Source organism: Oncorhynchus kisutch, linkage group LG10, assembly GCF_002021735.2.
Source record: "Oncorhynchus kisutch isolate 150728-3 linkage group LG10, Okis_V2, whole genome shotgun sequence".
In the NCBI taxonomy this organism is placed as follows: domain Eukaryota; kingdom Metazoa; phylum Chordata; class Actinopteri; order Salmoniformes; family Salmonidae; genus Oncorhynchus; species Oncorhynchus kisutch.
Window position 1 is genome coordinate 29,733,180 of NC_034183.2, and position 24,515 is coordinate 29,757,694.

Sequence of the window (24,515 nt, forward strand, 5' to 3'; positions counted from 1 at the left end):
CAGCCTGATGTGAGCAGCCATGTTGAGTCCTCAGAGACCCTCAAGAGCCAGCCAGTCTCCTCAGATAAGAACCCAGAGAGCACAACTACATCCCACAGTCAACAAGAAACACACCACCGCAATTACCCAGCATCCACCAGGAAGCAGTGCCTCAGCCAAGCAGCAGAGCAGCGCCCAGTCGAACACAGACACACCACAATTAACCACAATTAACCGCAATGGACGGGGTCAAAGCCAGCCAACAGAGTGCAATTTACCAGAACCACACTCCGCTAATAGTGATACTATACCAGGAACCCAGAGCATACCAAGCACACTACCAGACACACAATTGTAAACGACAACCAACCAATGCTCCCTTACCCCTGACCCCTGCAGACTGACCTGGATGAGCAAAGCGGCATGTTCAGGCGCTCCGTAGCGCAGGTCGTGTCCGTTGATGGCGAGGACGCGGTCGTTGATGCTGAGCTGCCCGTCGTGTGCCGCCAGGCCGCCCTCCAGCAGGTGGAAGATGAAGACGCCATGTCCCTCTGGTCGTCTCACCAGCTTGATGCCCAGCTGCTCCTCTGGGGTGCTCTTAGCCAGGACCACATGGATGCTGTCATCCCTCAGGGGATGGCCGTGGGAGAGGCCGTGAGGCAGGTAGCCACCGGCCGCATCGTGGGGGTGTGAACGGTAGCGGTGGCGCTGCTCTCTCAGCACTGTGAGTCGCAGCAGCTGGCAGGGCTGTTTGAGGGTGGCCAGGGCGTAGCAGTGGGGAACATTGCTGATGTCTATGCCGTTCACCTGAAGACGAGCGGGGGAGATATGTAAAGGTGGAGTTAAGTCTCAGATTATATTGCAGGTTATATTGAAGAGTTTATGTCCAAAAACATTATATCCACAAATTGTTCACATTTGTGTTTTTTTTATCAGAAATGATTGCTTATGGGTATGTTCATGGCTATGTAAAATATTGCTGTTCTCTGATTTTTTTATTCATAGATTTTAGAAATGTTTTGCAATGCGCTGTTTAGCTGGAATGGAGTATTTGTGTCCTGTATATTTGATATGAGTTTGTCTCACTACAGATCTCATATTACTATATATATATATATGTTTATTTATTTAAATTTTAAATTTGACCCCTTTCCCCCCCAATTTCGTGGTATCCAATTGTTTTTCAGTAGCTACTATCTTGTCTCATCACTACAACTCCCGTACGGGCTCGTGAGAGACGAAGGTTGAAAGTTGAAAGTCATGCGTCCTCCGATACACAACCCAACCAAGCCGCACTGCTTCTTAACACAGCGCGCATCCAACCCGGAAGCCAGCCGCACCAATGTGTCGGAGGAAACACCGTGCACCTGGCAACCTTGATTAGCGTGCACTGAGCCCGGCCCGCCACAGGGGTCGCTGGTGCGCGATGAGACAAGGATATCCCTACCGGCCAAGCCCTCCCTAAGCCGGACGACGCTAGGCCAGTTGTGCGTCGACCCACAAACCTCCCGGTCGCGGCCGGTTACGACAGAGCCTGGGCGCGAACCCAGGGTCTCTGGTGGCATCATATTACTATATTGAATACTTAAAAAATATATATATAATACTATTGATGTCACAAATGTATAATTTGTACACTTATTTATAAAGAATATAGTTATTTGTTAGATTTGACTATGTAAAACCTAGCTGTACTACTTATTTATAAAGAATGTAGTTATTTGTTCCATTTGACTATGTAAAACCTAGCTGTACTACGTATTTCTCAGAGTTAGGCAGATACAGTATGTAGCATTCTGCTTAAAACATGATTATTGGTCTCTCTGAAATGAAACCATCAAGTGATAGATTTTAAACAATTGCATGACTGTAATTGAACAACCCAATGCCATGATTAGATAGTGAAAAAACACACCAATCTCTTTCATAATTTCGTTAAACAATAAAAGCTAATTTGCCAACCTTTCTGAAAATGGATTTATAGCATTTTGGAATTAATATGTTAGGTCTATAGCTGTGATGTAATAAAAATTTGAACACAAAACACAATACATACAGTCACATACATGGCGAGTAGTACTCCACCGTACTCCAAACAAAAACACACACTGACCTTGAGGATAATGTCCCCGGGCAGCAGGCGTCCATCCCGGGCGATAACCCCCTCCCTGTAGATGTCCTGGATGAGGATACGCACCAGGGGGGTCTCGTTGCCCCCCACGATGCTGATGGCCAGGGGCTCCGAGGGCTCACGGTTGATCTTAATACTGGTAACCTCACCATCAGGGATCAAGTGATGGAGCTGCGGTAGAGCCAGCACTGAGAGAGTGAAGGAGGTAAATATATATATATATATATATATATATATATATATATATATATATATATAGAGAGAGAGAGAGAGAGAGAGAGAGAGAGAGAGAGAGAGAGAGAGAGAGAGAGAGAGAGAGAGAGAGAGAGAGAGAGAGAGAGAGAGAGAGAGAGAGAGAGAGAGAGAGAGAGAGAGAGAGAGAGAGAGAGAGAGAGAGAGAGAGAGAGAGAGAGAGAGAAAACAAGAGAAGGGTGTGAGAAAGCCAGAGAGACTGTGTAGAGAGGTTTGGTGTTGAAGCAGCTGTCTCGACTCCCCCGGGTTACCAAAACAAGATTTACAAGCCGAAAGGGAGAATCCACTTGGCTGATCATCCTTTCTTGTGTTTGTATCATTAGTCACATCTGTACCAAGTATGCTTGGGAAAAACCTCACATTTAATTTTCTACAAGGTTATTGCTTGGGTGGATAGAACATCACACAACTTTTACACAGGGTTTGCACCGATACACAGTGACTGTACAGGCACATAAATTAGATCTAAAATTCTCACAAATACACAACCACAACCTCATATGGTACACACACATATGCACCCATGCACTTACACACAAACACACAGTGTCAGCTTTCAGGTGTAAGAGTGAAAGTAATACCACTGTCACCAAAGGGATGGTCTAACTTCAGCCTCTCCCAAGCAGAGTTGTTCCTGTATGTTGTCCTCTCTGTTTCCCAGCTCTGAGCAGCAGACACACCCTGACTGGACTGGACAATTAGATAGGGGAGGCAGGGACTGGTATGTGTCTGTTCAATACTGCCAACAGTCTGGGCCAAGAGCTAACCAGCTCACAGCTACCTCGGACAATGTGTGCTATATACACTATCTATATCGCTCTGTACCTATCAGTGGTTCTATCTCTCCCTACCTGTTCATTCTCTCCATCTTTCTCTCTCTCTGGCCCACTCTCTCCCCCTATCTCACTTGTTCCATAGCCCCAGCCTCTAGTTCTACTCACACTGCAATTTCTCCCTTCCAAAGTCAATATTTTCTCTTCATCACCGCAGATTGCTTCCAGGGAGTAGAGCACATTAACACACAGACCTACGCTGGTTATATAACCTCACTCTCTCTCCCCCCCTCTTTCTCTCTCTCCCTCCCCTCTCTCTCTCCCCTGTCTCTCTCTCTCTCTCTCTCTCTCCCTCTTTTCTCTCTCCCTCCCCCTCTTTCTCTCTCCTTCTTTCTCTTTTCCTCGCCTCTCTCTCTCTCCCTCCCGTCTCTCTCTCTCCCTCTCCTCTCTCTCCCTCTCCTCTCTCTCTCTCTCTCTCTCTCTCTCTCTCTTCTTCTTTCTCCAGAGGGATTCTATGAATATTTAATCTATTCTCACAGCCTCCTCAACGACGGCCTTAGAGAATAATATGGTCTCTGATCCTTCTCTCTCTCTCGCTCTCTCTCTCTCTCTCTCTCTCTCTCTCTCTCTTTCTGACTCACTGCCCAATGGTCCTCCTCATAATCACCATCAGGAACATCATGGTTCATCCTCCACTTTCTCCTCCTCCTCTACATTCCACTCTTCATGCCTCTGTCCATCCCTCTCATTCTCCAGGGTCGTCCTGTATACTGCATCCATCTGAAATGGATTCTAAATGCCTCTGCAATAAACACTGCATCAATAAAATGGGGAATAAAATGGCGCCGGGAAGAAATGGCAGCAGTTTTACGGGTGCCCAACCAATTGTGCTATTATGTGGTGTTTTTCCCGATTTTTGTAACTTATTTTGTACGTAATGTTTCTGCAACAGTATCTTACGGCAAAAAAGAGCTTCTGGATATCAGGACAGCAATCACTCACCTCGGATTAGACAACTATTTTTTTTCTACAACAAGGAGGACGCTGAGGACGTTCTCCAAACACCCCACAGGGCCAACATCCCCATTATTTGCAAGAGGAAGTGACGCAGGTACAGAGGACAAAGAGACGGATACCTCGTCAGGACCCAGAGAAGGCAAGTGGGAAAGCTGCCGTTATCGTCAATACTACTTGCCAACGTGCAAGCATTGGACAATAAATTAGACGAGGTACGATCACGAATATCCTACCAATGGGACATCAAAAACTGTAGCCTATAGCCTATGTTTCATGGAATAGTGGCTGAATGACGACATGGATATTCAGCTAGGATATATACGCTGCACCGGCAAGATAGAACAGCACACTCCAGTAAGACGGGGTCGGTCTGTGCATATTTGTAAACAACAGCTGGTGCACGAAATCTGAGGAAGTCTCTAGATTTTGCTCGCCTGAAGTAGAGTATATTGTGATAAATTGGTGGCCACACTACTTTTCAGCTATACTTTTCGTGCCTGTTTATTTACCACCACAGACAGATTCTGGCACTAAGACCGCTCTCAGTCAGCTGTATAAGGGAATAAGCAAACAGTAAACCGCTCACCCAGAGGTGGCGCTCCTAGTGGCCGGAGACTTTAATGCAAGGAAACTGAAATCAGTTCTTTTTTGATCACCTGTACTCCACACACAGAGACGCGCACAAAGCTCTCCCTCGCCCTGCATTTGGTAAATCCGACCACAACTCTATCTTCCTGATTCCTGCTTATAAGCAAAAATTAAAGCAGGTAGCACCGGTCTATAAAAAAGTGGTCAGATGAAGCAGATGCTAAACTACAGGACTGTTTTGCTATCCGATGGCATTGAGGAGTACACCACATCAGTCACTGGCTTTATCAACAAGTGCATCGAGGACGTCGTCCCCACAGTGACTGTACGTACATACCCCAACCAGAAGCCATCGATTACAGGCAACATCCGCACTGAGCTAAAGGGTAGAGCTGCCGCTTTCATGGTGCGGGACTCTAACCCGGAAGCTTACAAGAAATCCTGCTATGCCCTGCGTTGAACCATCAAACAGGCAAAGCGTCAATACAGGGCTAAGATTGAATCATACAACACCGGCTCTGATGCTTGTCTTATGTGGCAGGGCTTGCAAACTATTACAGACTACAAAGGGAAGCACAGCCACGAGCTGCCCAGTGACACGAGCCTTCCAGATGAGCTAAATCACTTATATGCTCCATTCGAGGCAAGCAACATTGAGGCATGCATGAGAGCATCAGTAGTTCCAGACGACTGTGTGATTACGCTCTCCGTAGTCGACGTGAGTAAGACCTTTAAACAGGTCAACATACACAAGGCTGCGGGCCCAGGCGGATTACCAGGAAGTGTACTCCGGGCATGTGCTGACCAACTGGCAGGTGTCTTCACTGACATTTTCAACATGTCCCTGATTGAGTCTCTAATACCAACATGTTTCAAGCAGACCACCATAGTCCCTGTGCCCAAGAACACAAAGGCAACCTGCAGAAATGACTACAGACCCGTAGCACTCATGTCTGTTGCCAAGAAGTGCTTTGAAAGGCTGGTCATGGCTCACATCAACACCATTATCCCAGAAACCCTAGACCCACTCCAATTTGCATACCACCCAAACAAATCCACAGATAATGCAATCTCTATTGCACTCCACACTGCCCTTTCACACCTGGACAAAAGGAACACTTATGTGAGAATGCTATTCATTGACTACACCTCAGAGTTCAACACCATAGTACCCTCAAAGCTCATCACTAAGCTAAGGATCCTGGGACTAAACACATTCCTCTGCAACTGGATTCTGGACTTCCTGACGTGCCGCCCCCAGGTTGTGAGGGTAGGTAGCAACATATCTGCCACGCTGATCCTCAACACTGGAGCTCCCCAGGGGTGCGTGCTCAGCCCCCTCCTGTACTCCCTGTTCACCCATGACTGTATGGCCAGGCACGACTCCAACGACAAAGCCTATTCCCCCTCAGGAAACTAAAAAGATTTGGCATGGGTCCTGAGATCCTCAAAAGGTTCTACAGCTGCAACATCGAGAGCATCCTGGTTGCATCACTGCCTGGTACGGCAATTGCTCGGCCTCTGACCACAAGGCTCTACAGAGGCTAATGCGTTTAGCCCAGTATATCACGGGGGCTAAGCTGTCTGCCATTCAGGACCTCTACACCAGGCGGTGTCAGAGGAAGGCCCTAAAAATTGACCCCAGCCACCCCAGTCATAGACTGTTCTCTCTCTACTACCGCATGGAAAGCGATACCAGAGTGCCAAGTCTAAGACAAAAAGGCTTCTCAACAGTTTTTACCCCCAAGCCATAAGACTCCTGAACAGGTAATCAAACGGCTACCTGGACTATTTGCATTGTGTGACCCCCCCAACCCCTCTTTTTACGCTGCTGCTACTCTCTGTTTATCATATATGCATAGTCACTTTAACTATACATTCATGTACATATGTACGTACTACCTCAATTGGGCCAACCAACCAGTGCTCCCGCACATTGGCTAACCGGGCTGTCTGCATTGTGTCCTGCCACCCACCACCCGTCAACCCCTCTTTTTTACGCTACTGCTACTCTCTTTTTATCATATATGCATAGTCACTTTAACCATATCTACATGTACATAGTACCTCAATCAGTCTGACTAACCGGTGTCTGTATGTAACCTCGTTACTTTTATAGCCTCGCTAATGTATATGGCCTGTCTTTTTACTCTTGTTTTATTTCTTTACATACCTATTGTTCACCTTATACCTTTTTTGCACTATTGGTTAGAGCCTGTAAGTAAGCATTTCACTGTAAGGTCTACTACACCTGTTGTATTCAGCACACGTGACAAAAATACTTTGATTTGATTTGATTTTTATCCCTCGACACAGGCCCGATCCTGGCCATTCTGCCGCCCTAGGCAAGACAAAAATATTGCTGCCCTCCAAAAATTAAAATACTCCCACTATGCAAAATTATGTTTAAAATACGTATTGTTCGGATGTTTAAAATACATTTTCCGGGTGTTGAAAATACTTGTTTTCTGAACGTTGAAAAATATGTATTTTTCAGATGTTGAAATCGGGTTAATTAAAATTTTTGAATGAAAGTAGAAAATATGTAATTTACGATGAGACATCCTACAGGACGGAGGTGAGAACCCTGGCGGAGTGGCACCAGGAAAATAACCTCTCCCTCACCGTCAACAAAACGAAGGAGCTAATCGTGGACTACAGGAGACAGCAGAGAGAACACGCCCCCACCCACATCGACGGGCCACAGTGGAGAGGGGTAAAAACATCAGGTTCCTCTGTGTGCAAATCCCAGAGGACCTGAAATAGTCCCTCCACAGTGAAAGTGCGATGAAGACGGTGCAACAGTGCCTTGGCAACAGTGCTTCTACAGATGCACCATCAAGAGCATTCTGTTGGGCTGTACAGAACCTGCACTTCCCGCAACTGCAGGGCTCTACAGAGAGGGGTGCGGTCAGCCCAATGCATCACTGGGACATTTACAGACCTTGAGGACATTTACAGCACCCGGTGTCACAGGAAGGCCAAGAAGATCACCAAGGACCTCAGCCACCTAAACCACGGCCTGTTCACCCTGCTACCGTTTACAGTTGAAGTCGGAAGTTTACATACACTTAGGTTGGAGTCATTAAAACTCGTTTTTCAACACCTCCACAAATTTCTTGTTAACAAACTATAGTTTTGGCAAGTCGGTTAGGACATCTACTTTGTGGAGGATTTGTGGATTACACAAGTAATTTTTCCAACAATTGTTTACAGACAGATTATTTCACTTATAATTCACAGTATCACAATTCCAGTGGGTTAGAAGTTTGCATACACTAAGTTGACTGTACCTTTATACAGCTTGGAAAATTCCAGAAAATTATGTCATGGCTTTAGAAGCTTCTGATAGGCTAATTGACATCATTTGTGTCAATTGGAGGTCTACCCGTGGATGTATTTCAAGGCCTACCTTCAAACTCAGTGCCTCTTTGCTTGACATCATGGGGAAATCAAAGGAAATCAGCCAACTCCTGTCGAAGTCTGGTTCATCCTTGGGAGCAATTTCCAAATGCCTGAATGTACCACGTTCATCTTTACAAACAATAGTACGGAAGTATAAACACCATGGGACAACGCAGCCATCATACCGCTCAGGGAGGAGATGCGTTCTGTCTCCTAGAGATGAACGTACTGTGGTGCGAAAAGTGCAAATCAATCCCAGAACAACAGCAAAGGACCTTGTGAAATGCTGGAGGAAACAGGTACAAAAGTATCTATATCCACAGTAAAAAGAGTCCTATATCGACATAACCTGAAAGGCCACTCAGCAAGGAAGATGCCACTGACCCAAACCGCCATAAAGCCAGACTACGGTTTGCAACTGCACATGGGGACAAAGATCGTACTTTTTGGAGAAATGTCCTGAGGTCTGATGAAACAAAAATAGAACTGTTTGGCCATAATGACCATCATTATGTTTGGAGGTAAAAGGGCGACTGGTGCACTTCACAAAATAGATGGCTTCATGAGAAAGGAAAATTATGTGGATATATTGAAGAAACATATCAAGACATCAGTCAGAAAGTTAATGCTTGGTCACACATGGGTCTTCTAAATGGACAATGACCCCAAGTATACTCCAAAGTTGTGGCAAAATGGCTTAAGGACAACAAAGTCAAGGTATTGGAGTGGCCATCACAAAGCCCTGACCTCAATCCTATATAAAATGTGTTGGCAGAACTGAAAAAGCGTGTGCGAGCAAGGAGGCCTACAAACCTGACTCAGTTACACCAACTCTGTCAGGAGTAATGGGCCAAAACTCTCCCAACTTACTGTGGGAAGCTTGTGGAAGGCTACCCGAAACACTTGACCCAAGTTAAACAATTTAAAAGCAATGCTACCAAATACTAATTGAGTGCATGTAAACTTCTGACCCGCTGGGAATGTGATGAAAGAAATAAAAGCTGAAATAAATCATTCTCTCTACTATTATTCTGACATTTCACATTCTTGAAATAAAGTGGGGATCCTAACTGACCTAAAACAGGGAATTTTTACTAGGATTAAATGTCAGGAATTGTGAAGAACTGAGTTTAAATGTATTTGGCTCAGGTGTATGCAAACTTTAGACCTCAACTGTCGAATGAGGAGACAGTACAGCTGCATCAAAGGAAATAGAACAGAGGGGACTGTGAAGGGACAAACACACAAACACATACACACACTGACACACTAACACACACACATTGTTTTAGTTTTGGTTTGTATGTCATTGTATTTTACATTTGTGTGACTGTCCCTGTTTTTTGTGGACCCCAGGAAGAGAAGCTGCTGCTTCTGCTAAATCTAATGGGGATCCAAATAAACAAACAAAGCTTGGACCAACAGACTGATAAACAGCTTCTATCTTCAGGCCACCAGACTGTTAAAGAGTCATCACTAGCCGGCCTCCACTCGATAGCCTGCCCTGCACTTTAGAGATTACTGCCCTATGTACATCTATGAATTGGGATTTTAAGGGGTTTAAGTGGAGTGTTAAAATTAAAATCAAAATTGAAGAGCATCTCAGAATAATTAATTGAACACTGGTCGCTTGAATAATGTTTACATACTGTTTATCCCACTTTATATGTATATACTGTATTCTAGTCATGGCTCATCCTATATAATGTAGGGCATGGTCTCTACAAGGTGTTGAAAGCATTCCACAGCCCATGTTGACTCCAATGCTTCCCACAGTTGTGTCAAGTTGGCTGGATTTCCTATGGTCAGGATGGACCATTCTTGATACACACGGGAAACTGTTGAGCGTGAAAAACCCAACAGCGTTGCAGTTCTTGACACAAAGCTTCCTCCATAATCCGTTCAAAGGCACTTAAATCTTTTGTCTTGCCTATTCACCCTGTGAATGGCACACACAAAACCCATTACTCAGCTGTCTCCTCCCATTCATCGACACCGATTGAAGTGGATTTAACAATAAGTGACATCAATAAGGGATCGCAGCTTTCACCTGGAATCACCTGGTCAGTCTATGTCATGGAAAGAGTACGTGTTCTTAATGTTTTGTATACTCTGTATAGTCCAGACTATGTCCAGCAGCTCTCTGTCCCTGTCCCCTGAAGCTCCTACTCTCTCTCCTCCAGCCTGGCCCACAGAGCACCAGGCTCCCACTCTCCCATCTGATCACTATCTTCTGCTCTGTTCTGGGGACCAGAGGACTCTTACACAATGTGCAGCTGAATTATTAAAGGAACATATGCTGCAGCAGTTACCCAGCCGTGTCACCCTCAGCACAGAGCCAAAGGAACTGCTCACACACATACGAACAAACACAGGCACACACTCTCGCAAACACACAGACACTGGCGCACACAAACACAGTCAAGTAAACACAGACACAAAAGTCCATGCAAGCGCAGGCATGCACCTACACACAGACACACGCACACACATGCACACAAGTCCTGACGTACACACACACACACACACACACACGCACACACACATCTTATACCCTCTACAGAGAATCACAGAAACTGCAGACACAGCATAGAGATCACCGACATCATACTGATTTAAACACAATCGCCACTGACAAAACAATATAGACATAGACACACAGCATATACACATTTCATATAGTGCACAAAAGAAAACACACAACCACTCACTCAAACGAACACACACATACCTTCCTGGGGCACACTGGCGTTCCTGGCATTATCTTGTTCCTCTGCGGTCTCATTGGACACGGAAGTGCCACTCTTGGTCCTCCGCAGGACACTGAAAGCACGGTTCAACCGCCTGAAGGAGCGGCTCCTGACCGAGGTGCGGTCATAGTTTCGGACTGAGGGGAGAGAGAGACAGGGGCACACTTTATAGATCAGCCCTGTTCTGACTGAACATGTCTGGACAAGTCTCTGAGACCACTTCTCCACAGCCAATCAGATGCCGGAGATCCCTCGTTCTCTCTGCCTCCACAAAAGCCCTAACAACAGCTTGAACACATTTGTTTTAGGGATTCCAATCAATACCCTTCAGCAATTCCCCAAAACACTCATTATTACAAGAAATAATAGAAATTCACACTCGAGGGAGGGGGCCTAGAAACTCTGCAGGGGTGATGGGCTTTGTAAACTGCAGCAGTCATTTTTATGTAATCTTTCAGCTAAAACTGGGTGCAGTGAGACCCTACTATAATCTTCTATAGTTGAGATTCTGGCAGGGAGTGTGCGTCCCTGGCTCTACCAGAGCAGAGCAGGCTGCAGTGGAGTGTGAGCCCCAGCCTGGCTGCCCTGAGAGCGGAGCAGTGGGCCTCTGCAGCGCCCCTCCCTCCCTCTGCGGGTCTGGGGAGATGCGAGGCCTCCTGACAGCCACATTATTCTTTAAACGCACCCAGCGCTTCTGGAGCTGACAGCTTGTTCAGCAGCAGTGGCTCTGCATGGTGGTGGGTACTCCGCTCCGCAGCCCTGGCCAAAGTGCTGGTGCAACGTCATTTGATGCCCCCCCCCAAGAGCGGTGCGCTCACGTTGAGAGGGGGATGTGAGTGAGTGTGACACCCGTGAGTGGCTCCAGGGTTCACAGGTGGGATGAGTGGAGGGTGAGGGGCTAACACGTCATTCAGCATTAATGGACCTGGGCTATATTTAACCCTCATTCCTCCCACTCTCACTCCCTCTCTTTACATTTTCCCTCCCTCCCTGCCTCCCTCTCTCTCTCGCTCTCTTTCTCTACCCCTCCAGCCCAGGACAGAGATTTTATAGATCGGTGAAAAATCGAAGAATTGAAGAACAGGATTTCCATCAAAGATCATTAAGTAGTACAGATACTGTATGTAAGTGTGCGTGGGTTATGGGATGTACACTACTGCTCAAAAGTTTAGGGTCACTTTTTTTATTTTCTTATTTTAATGGGCAAAAAAATTCCTTTTGAAAAAAAAACCCAAGGACATTTCTAAGTGACCCCAAACTTTTGAACGGTAGTGTATATCTGGTGTGTGGGTATGAGGGGGGGAAATACATGTTGGAATAGTGTTTACTGGTGGTATCTATGTAAGTGAGGGTCTATGAAACTGTGACTAGAAAGCCTCCACTGGCTTCCTGCTTTCTATTGATTTTCAATCAGTCACAGTGACAAACAGTGTGATGCGCGCGCACACACACACACACACACACACACACACACACACACACACACACACACACACACACACACACACACACACACACACACACACACACACACACACATACACACACACACACACACACACACACACACACACACACACACACAATCACACACACACACACACACTCACACACACAATCACACACACACACACACACACTCACACACACAAACACACACACACACACACACACACACACACACACACACACACACACACACACACACACACACACACACACACACACACACAGTGCTTTATAGATCAGAGAAAGGTTACTAGGTGCAGCACTACCCATAACCGTACGCACACACACACTCACTCTTCTTGGAACTGCTGCGGGCTGCCAGGCTTGTGGTGCTTCCTGATTGGCTGTTGTCCTCCATGCTGGGGTCGAAGGCAGGGTTGACGAGACCGGGCTCGTCTGATAGGAGAGCGACCGCGGAGGAGGTGGGGCCATCGCCGGGCAGGGTGGCCACAGTGAGTTCTGACGTGCTGTCAGTGCAGTCCCCCTCCTGGGAACGTCGCTTCCTGTCGGCAGACAGGCCATAGTGAGACGCCCCTTTACACCTTCAAAAACACACCGGGAGACAAGAACAGCCTGTCAGAGACACACACTATAGACCCAGCTGGGAGAGGTCACGCATCAACAACAACAACAGCAACCTACCAAGAAAAACCTAAAAAGAGGTTAAAATGGGATACTGCAACAGAGACGTTGTATAATGTACCCTGTGATGGAAGGAACTATTATTACGCTCTCAGTGACTCATCACCAATTACAGGATGTGTCATGAATATATGATGCAGTGAACACACGACAGCCACTGAATTACGGAACAGAATAGACTATCAGTCAACAGTCCTGAATCCTCTTGAATCGTCAGTGGCTCAGTAGTGACAAATAGTCCAGTCCAGGTAGAGAGGATATGGACAGAGATTAAACCAGAGAGATTAAGGTTAAAGGTCACCACCATCTCAGGAGCAGTGGTTAATATGATGTGACCTCTGACCCATCACCCCGTGGATGCATCCATCTCCTCACCTCTACTTCCTGATCCAAGCTGCCCAGAGGGGACATCTATTTGACCTCATGACTGATGTCATCATCTTGACAAGTGATTCCTCCTCAAGCAACATCACACACCCAATACACAACCTGCTAGTGTATAATAGTATATTTTCTTATGTAGACAACTGATCATTGTATTTGTATTTGTATTTTTTATGGTTGTTCTTCTGAAATAAAAACTGGATTGATACTGTCATATTGTCATTCTGTCTTGTCACCGTTTCTGTCTTATTTGATCAGTCAGTGTATAATTAAGCAATAAGGACCAATGGGGTGTCATGACGTTGGCCTCTTTGGGTATAGCAACCCCACCCGCAAATGGATTGATCTCTGACCTCAACAGCTAACCCTAATTCAACCCTAATTATGCCATTAGTGGAAAAGCAGACAACAACGCTTTCCAAAATCAACCATCGGGCGCAGACCTCGTAAAGGTTCTCTCCAGTCTAGCCCTGATGTCTTGCCACCCAAGAGTGGCATCTGTCCAATACCGCAGTGCACATCTGAAGCACGAGCAGGTAATGGGAGACATAAAGGGACAAAGGGAGAGAACCGGGAAACCAATGACAAATGCAGGAAAGGGAAAGATTCTGCTAGCTATGGAACTGCGCTTGAAAACTTTGTTTTCAATGAAATGTAATTGCAAAAACGTATGACGATGAACAAGCACAAGCTCTTCAACAAAATCGTCTTCTACAGGAACAAAATCATATGCTACAGGAACAACTCGATTTAGCCAAAACTAAATACGATGATGTCCACGCCAAACTAGATAAATCTAAAGAGTTATCTACAAACAGTAGCGCTCAACTTGATAACATGCATGCAGTTCTGTTGAACGTTACTCAAAGTAACAATGTTCTCTCAACATGCTGCAGACCAAAGACGATCAGTTAATGAACACAATGACAAAGTTGGATGACAAATCAGCAGAACTCATTGAAGTCGCTGACCAAATGAATGATGAGAGAACTCAGGTGATGAAGATGGAAAGCAACCTCCCTCCTCCTTGCAGTCATGCAATACGGTAGTTGAGATGAACTCCTCTTGCACTGCGGCCGTCTCAGCAAGAAAAACATTGATGCACAGAGTATACTCTGCTTCCGATGATACACCTTCCACTTTGTTGGGGATTGTCACCCCTTACAATGACACTAATGGCGTCAGTTCAGCAACTGACCCGATGACTCCCACTGGTGAAACACTTTGCGATATCACAGACCGATATCCTCGTCTCAGTTCGCAGGTACTGAAGAGGTTGCCACACGCGGCCGCGGTAGTGACTGACATGCCTCTACAGCCACTGAGCGTTTTGATGCACAAACACCAGGAGATTTGGTTGAAAGGCTATAGCCATTCTCATAACAACGCGGCTGCTGACAACTCGTACATAGGGTTCGACCTTTTCGTTTGTGCCTCGGACACCAACACCACCCGCTGGTGGGGGGGGGTCCGGAGACACAAAGGGGGGGAATAGTAGCCCAGACCCATGATGAGCCTCATCGAGGCTGGTGGGGGGGTCGAGACTACGGACAACACCGTACGAGGCTGCCAGAGCATAAATCAAATCTAGTTGTAAACTCCCCTATGAGAACAGTGAGGAGCAGACAGGCCCCTGTACTGGGATTATCTTAGAACACATCTAAGATAGTACTGAGGTGTACCACACTGGTCGTAAAGGAAGTCCACTGGACTTGTCCAATCTCCAAAACAAATGGCAACAATAATCATTCCTTGCCATGTGTAGGATCAACTACAATACAACTAGTAAAATGCTCCAATCATATGTTCCGGTAGTATAATATTTCAGAATAAATCGGTAGGATAACTGGTCCCTTTGAGCACCAGTACCAATACCAGCGACAGTCAGTCCAGCTACAATCAGTAAGAAGGTTAGAGACCTAACCAATCAAATTCCCCTTGACAATAGCGATATAGGAGTCACTCAGAGTGCAACACGTTGAAGGGAATCTCCAGTGCTTAACACACATGTCACTAATAAATAGAATCCTCCATTCAGGAGGAAAAGTATTAGAATCATTAACCACGATCACATCACGTACGACTGGTCCAATACTTAAAGAGTACTTCCGTCGTGAGGTTAGCTCCTCTGTGGATAACATAGCTATGAAAGAGACTTCATACCTATCATCACTACAATAGTGGAAGACACAGTGACTTGTAGTAAAAACTACTATAGACTCCCTTGACACCAATTCTGACTGACCTCCAGGCATTGAACTGAAAATTACCTGACTACGTCTAAGTTGTAATCTGCCAGGATACTTGCTTTTCTTCCCTTGACATGCGCGCTTGTGTAAGCATAAACGCACATGCACAACGGAACATCCAATTAGGATTTATGCTAGGATCACTTAAGGGTCCAAGCAAAATACCAGCCTTAGTAAATGAAGTTGAACATTTACTTCTAGGGCTTTGACTTTGACAGCACTCACCAGTTTTCTTCCCAGAAGTCCATAGGTCATCCCTGCAGACTGCCCAAAACTAGTGCCTTACAGCTGTAAACTTACCATATAGTTATCAACTCAGGATAGTGCCTAAGCAACACACCAAGTAGGAAAACCCTAGATATGGCAAAGAGACAATGCCATGATAGTAATTTTGCCAGAACATTGGACGAATGTAGAATACAGTCCAATTAGATGATTTTTGTGTGAGAACTATATTTTGTATATCTTTTGTTTATGCTTTCATTCCTTTTCGGTTCAGTTCCTTTGGCACTTAAGAAGTGATAGAGCCATAAACAAAGTCCCCATACAACCATCACTTAGTGCCACAACGCCACTCATTGGGGAATGAATGTAATTACATATATTTCATGAGTGTGTGTGCGTTGTTAACATCTGCCTAAGTTACTGCCACAGATCTTCCAGTCTGGACGACGACCAGATGACGGGTCCCGGAACGGCGACCCCAAAACCGGACACCCACGGTCCATCCTTGTGGCGGCATGCCCTGCTGTCAGAGAACCTACCAAGGTACATTACTAGAAGGGACCGCAACGGCGATCACCAACCGGACATCAACTGCCATCCTTGTGGTGGACTGCTCCGCTTTCAGAGAAGCTTACCAAGTTCAACCACCAGAGGGGACTGCAAGGATGATCTACAAACAGGACATCATGTGATCATGATTTTATGTTGATTTGCAGGACAAACAAGATCCAAACCACCAGGGGGGGGTATGTCATGATGTTGGCCTCGTTGGGTATAGCAACCCCATCCCCCTCTCCCTGCCTCCACCTTGCCTCCTTCAACTAGGCTGCTGTGGTCAGAGGTTGTAAGTTCCTGAGAAGACCTCATGGACACATAGTAGAGAGAGGGTAAACTTTCATAGAGGACAAAGGAAATCCTTCCACCTCACAGAACTTGAGGTACGAACAAATTTCATGTTCCGGAGAAAGTATAAAAGATCGGTGAAGAATCCAGCTACAAACTGGTCCGTTTGTCACAACTTGGGAGACGGTGTGGCCACATTATCATAACGCTGTTTATATAATAGCCTCAGATATGAGGTTTACATCTAATTGTTGTATAAGATGAGTATGATACTGTTTGTATAATTGTGTAATGTGATTTTGGACTGTTTTATGAAGACAAAATAAAATTCCCTTTTGATTTGAACTAAATCAGAGGGACGCCCCTGAGCCCAGTTAGGGTCAGGCCTCCTGGGACAGCCCCATTCCGAATAAAATCCAACTTTGAGAAATGATCAGCAGCTTACCTCAATTACGAGATGTCTAAAGGTTGCAGACCATGTTTTTCTCCATTAGGAGGACAAAGGTTGTAGACCATTGCTGAATCTTTTAACCATACCACGTGGTTAAACTCTTAGACTATCGATACCGACAGAATAAGAACAAGTCTTTGATACTAATTACTAGTCTGCAGCTAGGAATTCGGTATCATTGAACGCGAAGAAGGACAACCGCCGAAACATCCATTCTATAACGAATGTCACTTTGAACTACCCCCTCTAACCGAGACAGAGAGAGAGAGGGAGAGAGACGGACAATTCTACGAAAGACACAAACTTTCCACCAGCAATCAAGACGGCACACTGAGCATAAATATATATATATTGATTGCAATTGTTCCCGAATGAGTGAGCGTTCATGTGTAAAGGATTAGCATTTCAATTGTTATAATTATCACCCCGTAGTGACTTCTTAGTCGACCCCCACTTCCCCTTTTGTCTAACAAGCTGCCATGCCGGTTCAGCCCACTAGGGCACATTCTCCTATCATTTCATGTAACCACATTTACCATGTTTGTTTGTTTGTTTATGCATTTCTGTGAATTACTTAGTTAGTAATAAATAAATGATTTAAGACAATCGATGTATGGATGACTCATCGTGAAGACAGGGTTTGTACAGATAACCAAAAATTTACGACGTTTGGAATGAGACTAACGTGAGGTACAGTAAATAATTCATTAATTCGAAGACTAATTGATCAGATAAAATATCTGAAAAGTTATTTTAGGAAATATAACTTTGTAATCTGAATATTTTTCCTTGGTGCCCTGACTTCCTAGTTAATTAGTTACGTGATTAATCAGTTGATCGTGCAGTAACTAATTACAGAGAATCTTTGATAAAAACGATCAGTCTTCAGTTAATGATAGTAAAGACACGACAGGCGTGTGGTATATGGCCAATATACCACGGCTAAGGGCTATTCTTAGCCAGGATGCAACGAGGAGTGCCTGGATACAGCCCTTCGCCGTGGTATATTGGCCATATACCACAATCCCCAGAGGTGCTTTATTGCTATTATAAACTGGTTACCAACGTAATTAGAAGAGTAAAAATATATGTTTTGTCATACCCGTGGTATATGGTCTGATATAGCTTTCAGCGAATTAGCATTCAGGGCTCGAACCACCCAGTTTATGTATTGTGCTGCTCTTTGAGTCACTGTGGATAAGATCGGCTGACAGATGATTGAATTCAAATGTGAACAAATAAACGTTACAGTGGTTATAGAGAGCAGGTAACACAGGAGACATGAGGAATATAAAACACCACAGAGGTCTCAAAGTCAAATTCTCCCTCATGAGACTAAGCGTATTCTCAAAGTCCCAGTATTGTTCACGTGTTTCACGTCCTTACACTTGCTCTGCAACACAAACAGAACACTCGCTCTGCAACACAAACAGAACACTCGCTCTGCAACACAAACAGAACACTCGCTCTGCAACACGAACAGAACACTCGCTCTGCAACACAAACAGAACACTCGCTCTGCAACACAAACAGAACACTCGCTCTGCAACACAAACAGAACACTCGCTCTGCAACACAAACAGAACACTCGCTCTGCAACACAAACAGAACACTCGCTCTGCAACACAAACAGAACACTCGCTCTGCAACACAAACAGAACACTCGCTCTGCAACACAAACAGAACACTCGCTCTGCAACACGAACAGAACACTCGCTCTGCAACACAAACAGAACACTCGCTCTGCAACACAAACAGAACACTCGCTCTGCAACACAAACAGAACACTCGCTCTGCAACACAAACAGAACACTCGCTCTGCAACACAAACAGAACACTCGCTCTGCAACACAAACAGAACACTCGCTCTGCAACACAAACAGAACACTCGCTCTGCAACACAAACAGAACACGCGAAAGGCACAAACACCAACGTGCACATACACAGGCACAACCCTACAATTGAAATCCTCACAAACTGAGCATGTCGGAGAGTGTGTGTGCAAATAGACAGCAAATAGCTGTCTCTGGTTTTCCCTCTCTTTCCCATAATAAAGGCTTTTGGTTGAAGTGCCAATAACAGAAGCTGAAACAACATTGTCCTGTCTCTGCCTCTCTGTAGAGCTATAAGAACAAACATTCATTAACTGTCTTTTTATGGGCTGGATCATACCAGACTCAGTTAGAGCTTCTACTAACAGACTCAGACATACACAGCAAACCAGTCTGAAGCAGTGTTTTGTCTCAATCGAGGTCTGTCTGAGCAGGTCATGCTCTGTCCATACATCACAGACAGAGACATTTAATTCTGAACAAGCCATAGGGCTTGACTGGCTCCACCAGTCAGCTCTAACACTAGACTAACAGACAGAGTTTGGGGGGCAGTCGGTTCAGTTCGGCATGGGGACTGACATTCAAAGACGAGGGAGACGTTTCAGACAGTGGAGCCAAGCAGAGGCCCATTGATCATGATTTGTGGCCCAGTCAGAGCTTGGCTATGCTGGGACGCTTGCTATTACTAACGTCCACCTGTGTTCCACAAGCCTGTCAGATGGAGGTAGGTGTGTGTGCTTACGTGCATGCTTGCGCGCCTGTTTGTGCATGTACGTGTGTGGCGGTCTCTTTCTATCTACCGGAAACTCACCCTAATTCAGAGCTAACATATTGAATCCTATCAAGAGTGTGGAGTCAGCAATATACCACTTAAGCAAGGGTGGTTGGAAGTGGTTGGATAGAAGAAGAATATTTCAGTCCACAACGCTGAGCCCTGCTTCAGTGGAGAGGGGCACCATCCTTCCACCTGTCACTCGACATCAATTTGTGTAATTAAAGCTGCATGTACATCAGTCACAAAGACTGCTGTTACACCAGCAAGTTACGTGCTTCAAGTGGGGCTAAATTAATTACATCAGGACATTAGGAACTTTACAATGTGCACAAGAACACATGCGTATGCACGAACGCACGCTCACACTGCAGACACTGGAATAAACCTACAGATGACAAGCCTGCAGTACAATACCTTTGGAGAAGCTGACAGTATGGAATTAAATCCTGAGAAAACATTCCCACATTTTACCAACGGCAGTGGAAAAATGAAAACCTAAGTTAACGGAGGTGTTCAGAGAGTGATTAACAACCCACATGACAAAATACTATGGTATAAATACTATAGTATTCACAAAAGTTTTTTGGCTGACTAGTTTAGTATTTACTATAGTGTTTTAGTTTTAGTATTTTCGACATCGAAGTGGAGGCTTTCTCCTTCAGGAAACCTACTGGAGAAATACTAAAAGAGCACATTTTTGAAAACCTGTAGGTAGGTAGATAGTAAATTGAATAACAGTCTTCAGATGAATGTTAACGTCAAGTCACGACACTACCTATGTTTCATTGTTACTGAATTAAATTAATCATGTAACAATTAACTCATTAGCATCTGGGGCACCACGAGACCGGTTCTTTAAAGAGTTACCATTTCCCGAATTAAACCCTAAAAGGTCTTTACATATCACATACATAAACTATCAACGGCGGCAGGTAGCCTAGTGGTTAGAGTGTTGGGCCAGTAACCGAAAGGTTGCTGGGTTGAATCCCTGAGCTGACTAGATAAAAATCTGTTGTTTTTCCCCTGAACAAAGCAGTTAATCCCCTGTTCCTGTTACAGCTTTCTTCTGTTGAAGGAGAGTCGGACCAAAATGCAGCATGGTTAGTTCGATACATGTTTAATGAAATGAAATACGAACAATACAAAAACAACAAACAGAAAAATGTGAAAACCTATACAGCCTGTCTGGTGACAACTAACACAGAGACAGGAACAATCACCCACAAACACACAGTGAAACCCAGGTTACCTAAATATGGTTCCCAATCAGAGACAACGAGAATCACCTGACTCTGATTGAGAACCTCAGGCAGCCATAGACTATGCTAGACACCCCTACTCAGCCACAATCCCAATACCTACTAAAACCCCAATACAAAAACACAACACAAAATAAACCCATGTCACACCCTGGCCTGACCAAATAAATATATAAACACAAAATACTAAGACCAGGGCGTGACAGTTCCCTGGTAGATCGTCATTGTAATAAAGGTTAAAGGTTACCTGACTAAATAAAGGTTAACATAAAAACGTATATCATTCCGAACAGTCGTAACCTCCTTGTATCTGCAAAAACCCGAGCCTTACTTATGATTCAGTACTACACAAATTGGTTTAATTATTTATTTACTTGCTAGTTTAATGGGAACACGGGATAAACACACACACTCTGTACTGGTTATTGACTGGAGACGTAATACGCTGAAATCAGGTCCCTTGCGGAATGACAACAACATGGATGCTTGTTATAGAAGCGATGGGGAGAGAGGGACAGAGACACTTAACATTGCCACATTCAGAAACTACTCTCACATACAATAACCATATACTTTGCACACAAACCTCTGCCCGTTTTGAGCAAGAAATCACGAAGGGTATGAAAGAAGCAGTAGAGTCTGTACCATCAATCTGTACATCCAAATATGATCCAAGTAATAAGTTCACACAGGGTGTGTGACCAGTGCATCCCAAGTGGTTTGAAGAATGCATTATCTATGCTAGAGGAAGCTCACGGTACAATATGTTTTTTCTCTCAGAGACAACACCCTAGTCATTGTCTCGTGTGTGCCTTGTTAAGGCTTTGATACCCTTAATTCAAATCCCCTTCCTTCTGGGGATCAGAGGCACAGGGTTGCTTTAGCCACTTAGGCATATCTCCACTGCTGTTAGAACATTAAAGGCTGTCTGGAGGAATTACGGCCACAATCTCTCCAGTCTGAGGCCAGAGCAGGCAACCCAGACAACAGTCCCCAAGTCGCAGAGGGACAGGGTGGTCCTGAAGCTGGGGACCCTAGAGAGAAGAACCAATGAGCGAAGACAAACAAATGTTGGATAATTTTCTTCCGAACAAACTACTCTTTTTATTTCTCTGCCCTCCTATCTAATACACAAACAAAACCTCCTCCTGTACTGTTGTGTAAATTGTGTTTTTCTGCCCCCTCTCTTCCCTCCCCTGTGTGTGTCAGTGTGTGATTTGTGTTGCGGGGGATCATGGCTCAGCTTAGTGCTGGCTCATTAGAGCTAGCTGCCTGCCTCAGCAGCAGTACACCATGCCTAGTTCTCCACAGTCACAGACAGACACAGAGAGACGCTTCAGTAATCACATCATCTCCATTAACCCTGTGATCTGGATAGAGATAGCTAAGAAACACCTTCTCTGGCACAATAATAATTACCCAGCATTCCGTGGGAGGGGCGGCGGAGGAGAGAGGGGAGGATGCGCCCTGGCTGGCTGTGACAAAAACAGTCTTCTTCTTGTGATGTGAAATAAACACCAGCTCACAACTCATCAAAGCCTGTGAGATTCTCCAATCCTCTTTAGGGGTGAGTGGATTATCCTCCCTAACCCAAATACGCTACGCTCTCTCGACTGACTGCAGCAGACAATAATATTATCAGCACAGAATACACAGGCAGCACAAATAACCACAGACCATTATCAAAATATGAGCTAGATCAGTCAGTCTGGTGCCGACATGTAACGGCATTTGTCTTCCTCTGACGAGGATTATGAGAGATCGGACCAATGTGCAGCGTGGTATGTGTCCATGTTAATATTTAATAAATCAACTGAACACTGAATAACAAAACAACAAAGTGAAAGAACGAAACGACAAAGAAAACAGTCCTGTCTGGTGAAGACACAAAACAGAAAATAATCACTCACAAAACACAGGTGGGAAAAGGCTACCTAAGTATGATTCTCAATCAGAGACAACAAATGACACCTGCCTCTGATTGAGAACCATACCAGGCCAAACACATAACCACAACATAAAAAAAATAACATAGACTACCCACCCCAACTCACGCCCTGACCAAACTAACACAAAGACATAACAAAGGAACTAAGGTCAGAACGTGACAGGACACAGGGTTCCTTGTATTTGTGTGTGTGGATGTTTGTGTATGTGTTTGTGTATATGTTTGTGTATGTGTGTGTATAGTGTGTGTGTATATGTTTGTGTATGTGTGTGTATAGTGTGTGTGTATATGTGTGCATGCATGTGAATGGCCTTAACTACACAGAGTGTCTGTCAGGGATGGTCCAGTGTTGTGACCTGAACCCTGATGGACGTATCCATTCTGAAGTTGGTGTATAGCAGGGGTGGGCAACTCCAGTCCTCGAGGGCCTGATTGGTGTCAGGCTTTTCCCCCATCCCTAGCAAACACAGCTGATTAATCAGATTCATTCATTCTAAACTGGAGATCATGATTAGGTGATTATTGGAGTCAGGTGTGTTAGCTGGGGCTAGGGGCAAAACTGTGACACCAAGCAGGCCCTCTAGGACTGGAATTGCCCACCCCTTGTGTATAGCATCCTCTCTGTGGTGTGTGATGGCTACCGAGAGTCATGAACCAACCCAGTCCCCGGCCCTTCCCCCCTACTGGCGGTAGAGATGCCAGCAGTGTTAATCCGGACTGTTGGAGTACTGCAATCCTTTCCCAGCTCACTCCATGACAGCTCAGTTCTTAAGACGTATTGGGAAATATAACTTCTGACATAACAGGCTGAGAGAAAAGGAAAATATGATTCTGTTCTGCTTCAGGCCTGGAGGAAGAAGCTTTTCTTTGGCACTGTGAAAGGCGGGACATTTGTATGTGAAAGAGATAGTTGTTTGGGACAGACAATACCTCCCAACAGTAGGCCTATATTGGGAATACAAATGACATTAAAGCATTCTGGGAAGTATGATATCCCATCATTCCCGAGCGTTTTTAATCACCCTATCGTCTAAACCGAGGAGTATCATCTTCCTTATCTCTATCCGTGCTTTGTCACAAGATCAAACTAAAGCTCCTTGCTTTGGCGAAAAAGCCTCTGGATTAAGAAACTCTAAATCTCACTAATCTTACAAAAAGAAGAGGAGAAAAAACCTTCTTCTTCTCTGTCTAATAAAAACATATCCCTCTGAGCTCCTCTTGATGTCTGCTCCAAAAGTTAAACTCTTGACAGCAAACTGTCTGCATGTCAGACAGAGCTTTTGGCTAAGACACGTCACAGAGGAACACTCACACCCCACTGGGTACAGACGTCATTTCAATGTCTAGTTTTGATTTAATTTTGGATAGGTTGTCAACTAACGTGAATTCAAAGTGAAATCAACAAAATATTTCACCATGTCAATGGATTTAGGTTAAAAGTTGGGTAAAAAAAATACAAAATTCCCTTAAATTGCTGACTTTTTCAAATCCTTTCAGTTTTC

At 44.9% G+C, this 24,515-nt stretch overlaps 1 protein-coding gene and 1 non-coding gene across 4 annotated transcripts in view; both read right to left on the bottom strand.

Annotated features, from left to right (window-relative positions):
• lnx1 (ligand of numb-protein X 1) overlaps positions 1–24,515 on the bottom strand; it is an 83,852-nt gene that overhangs the window by 26,054 nt on the left and 33,283 nt on the right. For all 3 annotated transcript variants that reach the window (XM_020492759.2, XM_031833508.1, XM_031833510.1), the window contains 4 exons: positions 12,699–12,946; positions 10,877–11,032; positions 2,093–2,298; positions 385–786 (listed from right to left, as the gene is read on the bottom strand). In XM_020492759.2, the coding sequence (XP_020348348.1) occupies positions 385–786; positions 2,093–2,298; positions 10,877–11,032; positions 12,699–12,946 (1,012 nt within the window). The remainder of the gene's footprint in view (positions 1–384; positions 787–2,092; positions 2,299–10,876; positions 11,033–12,698; positions 12,947–24,515) is intronic.
• Positions 20,451–20,503, bottom strand: LOC116376004 (U7 small nuclear RNA). The gene has a single exon (XR_004211404.1). It is a non-coding gene; the product is annotated as a U7 small nuclear RNA (small nuclear RNA).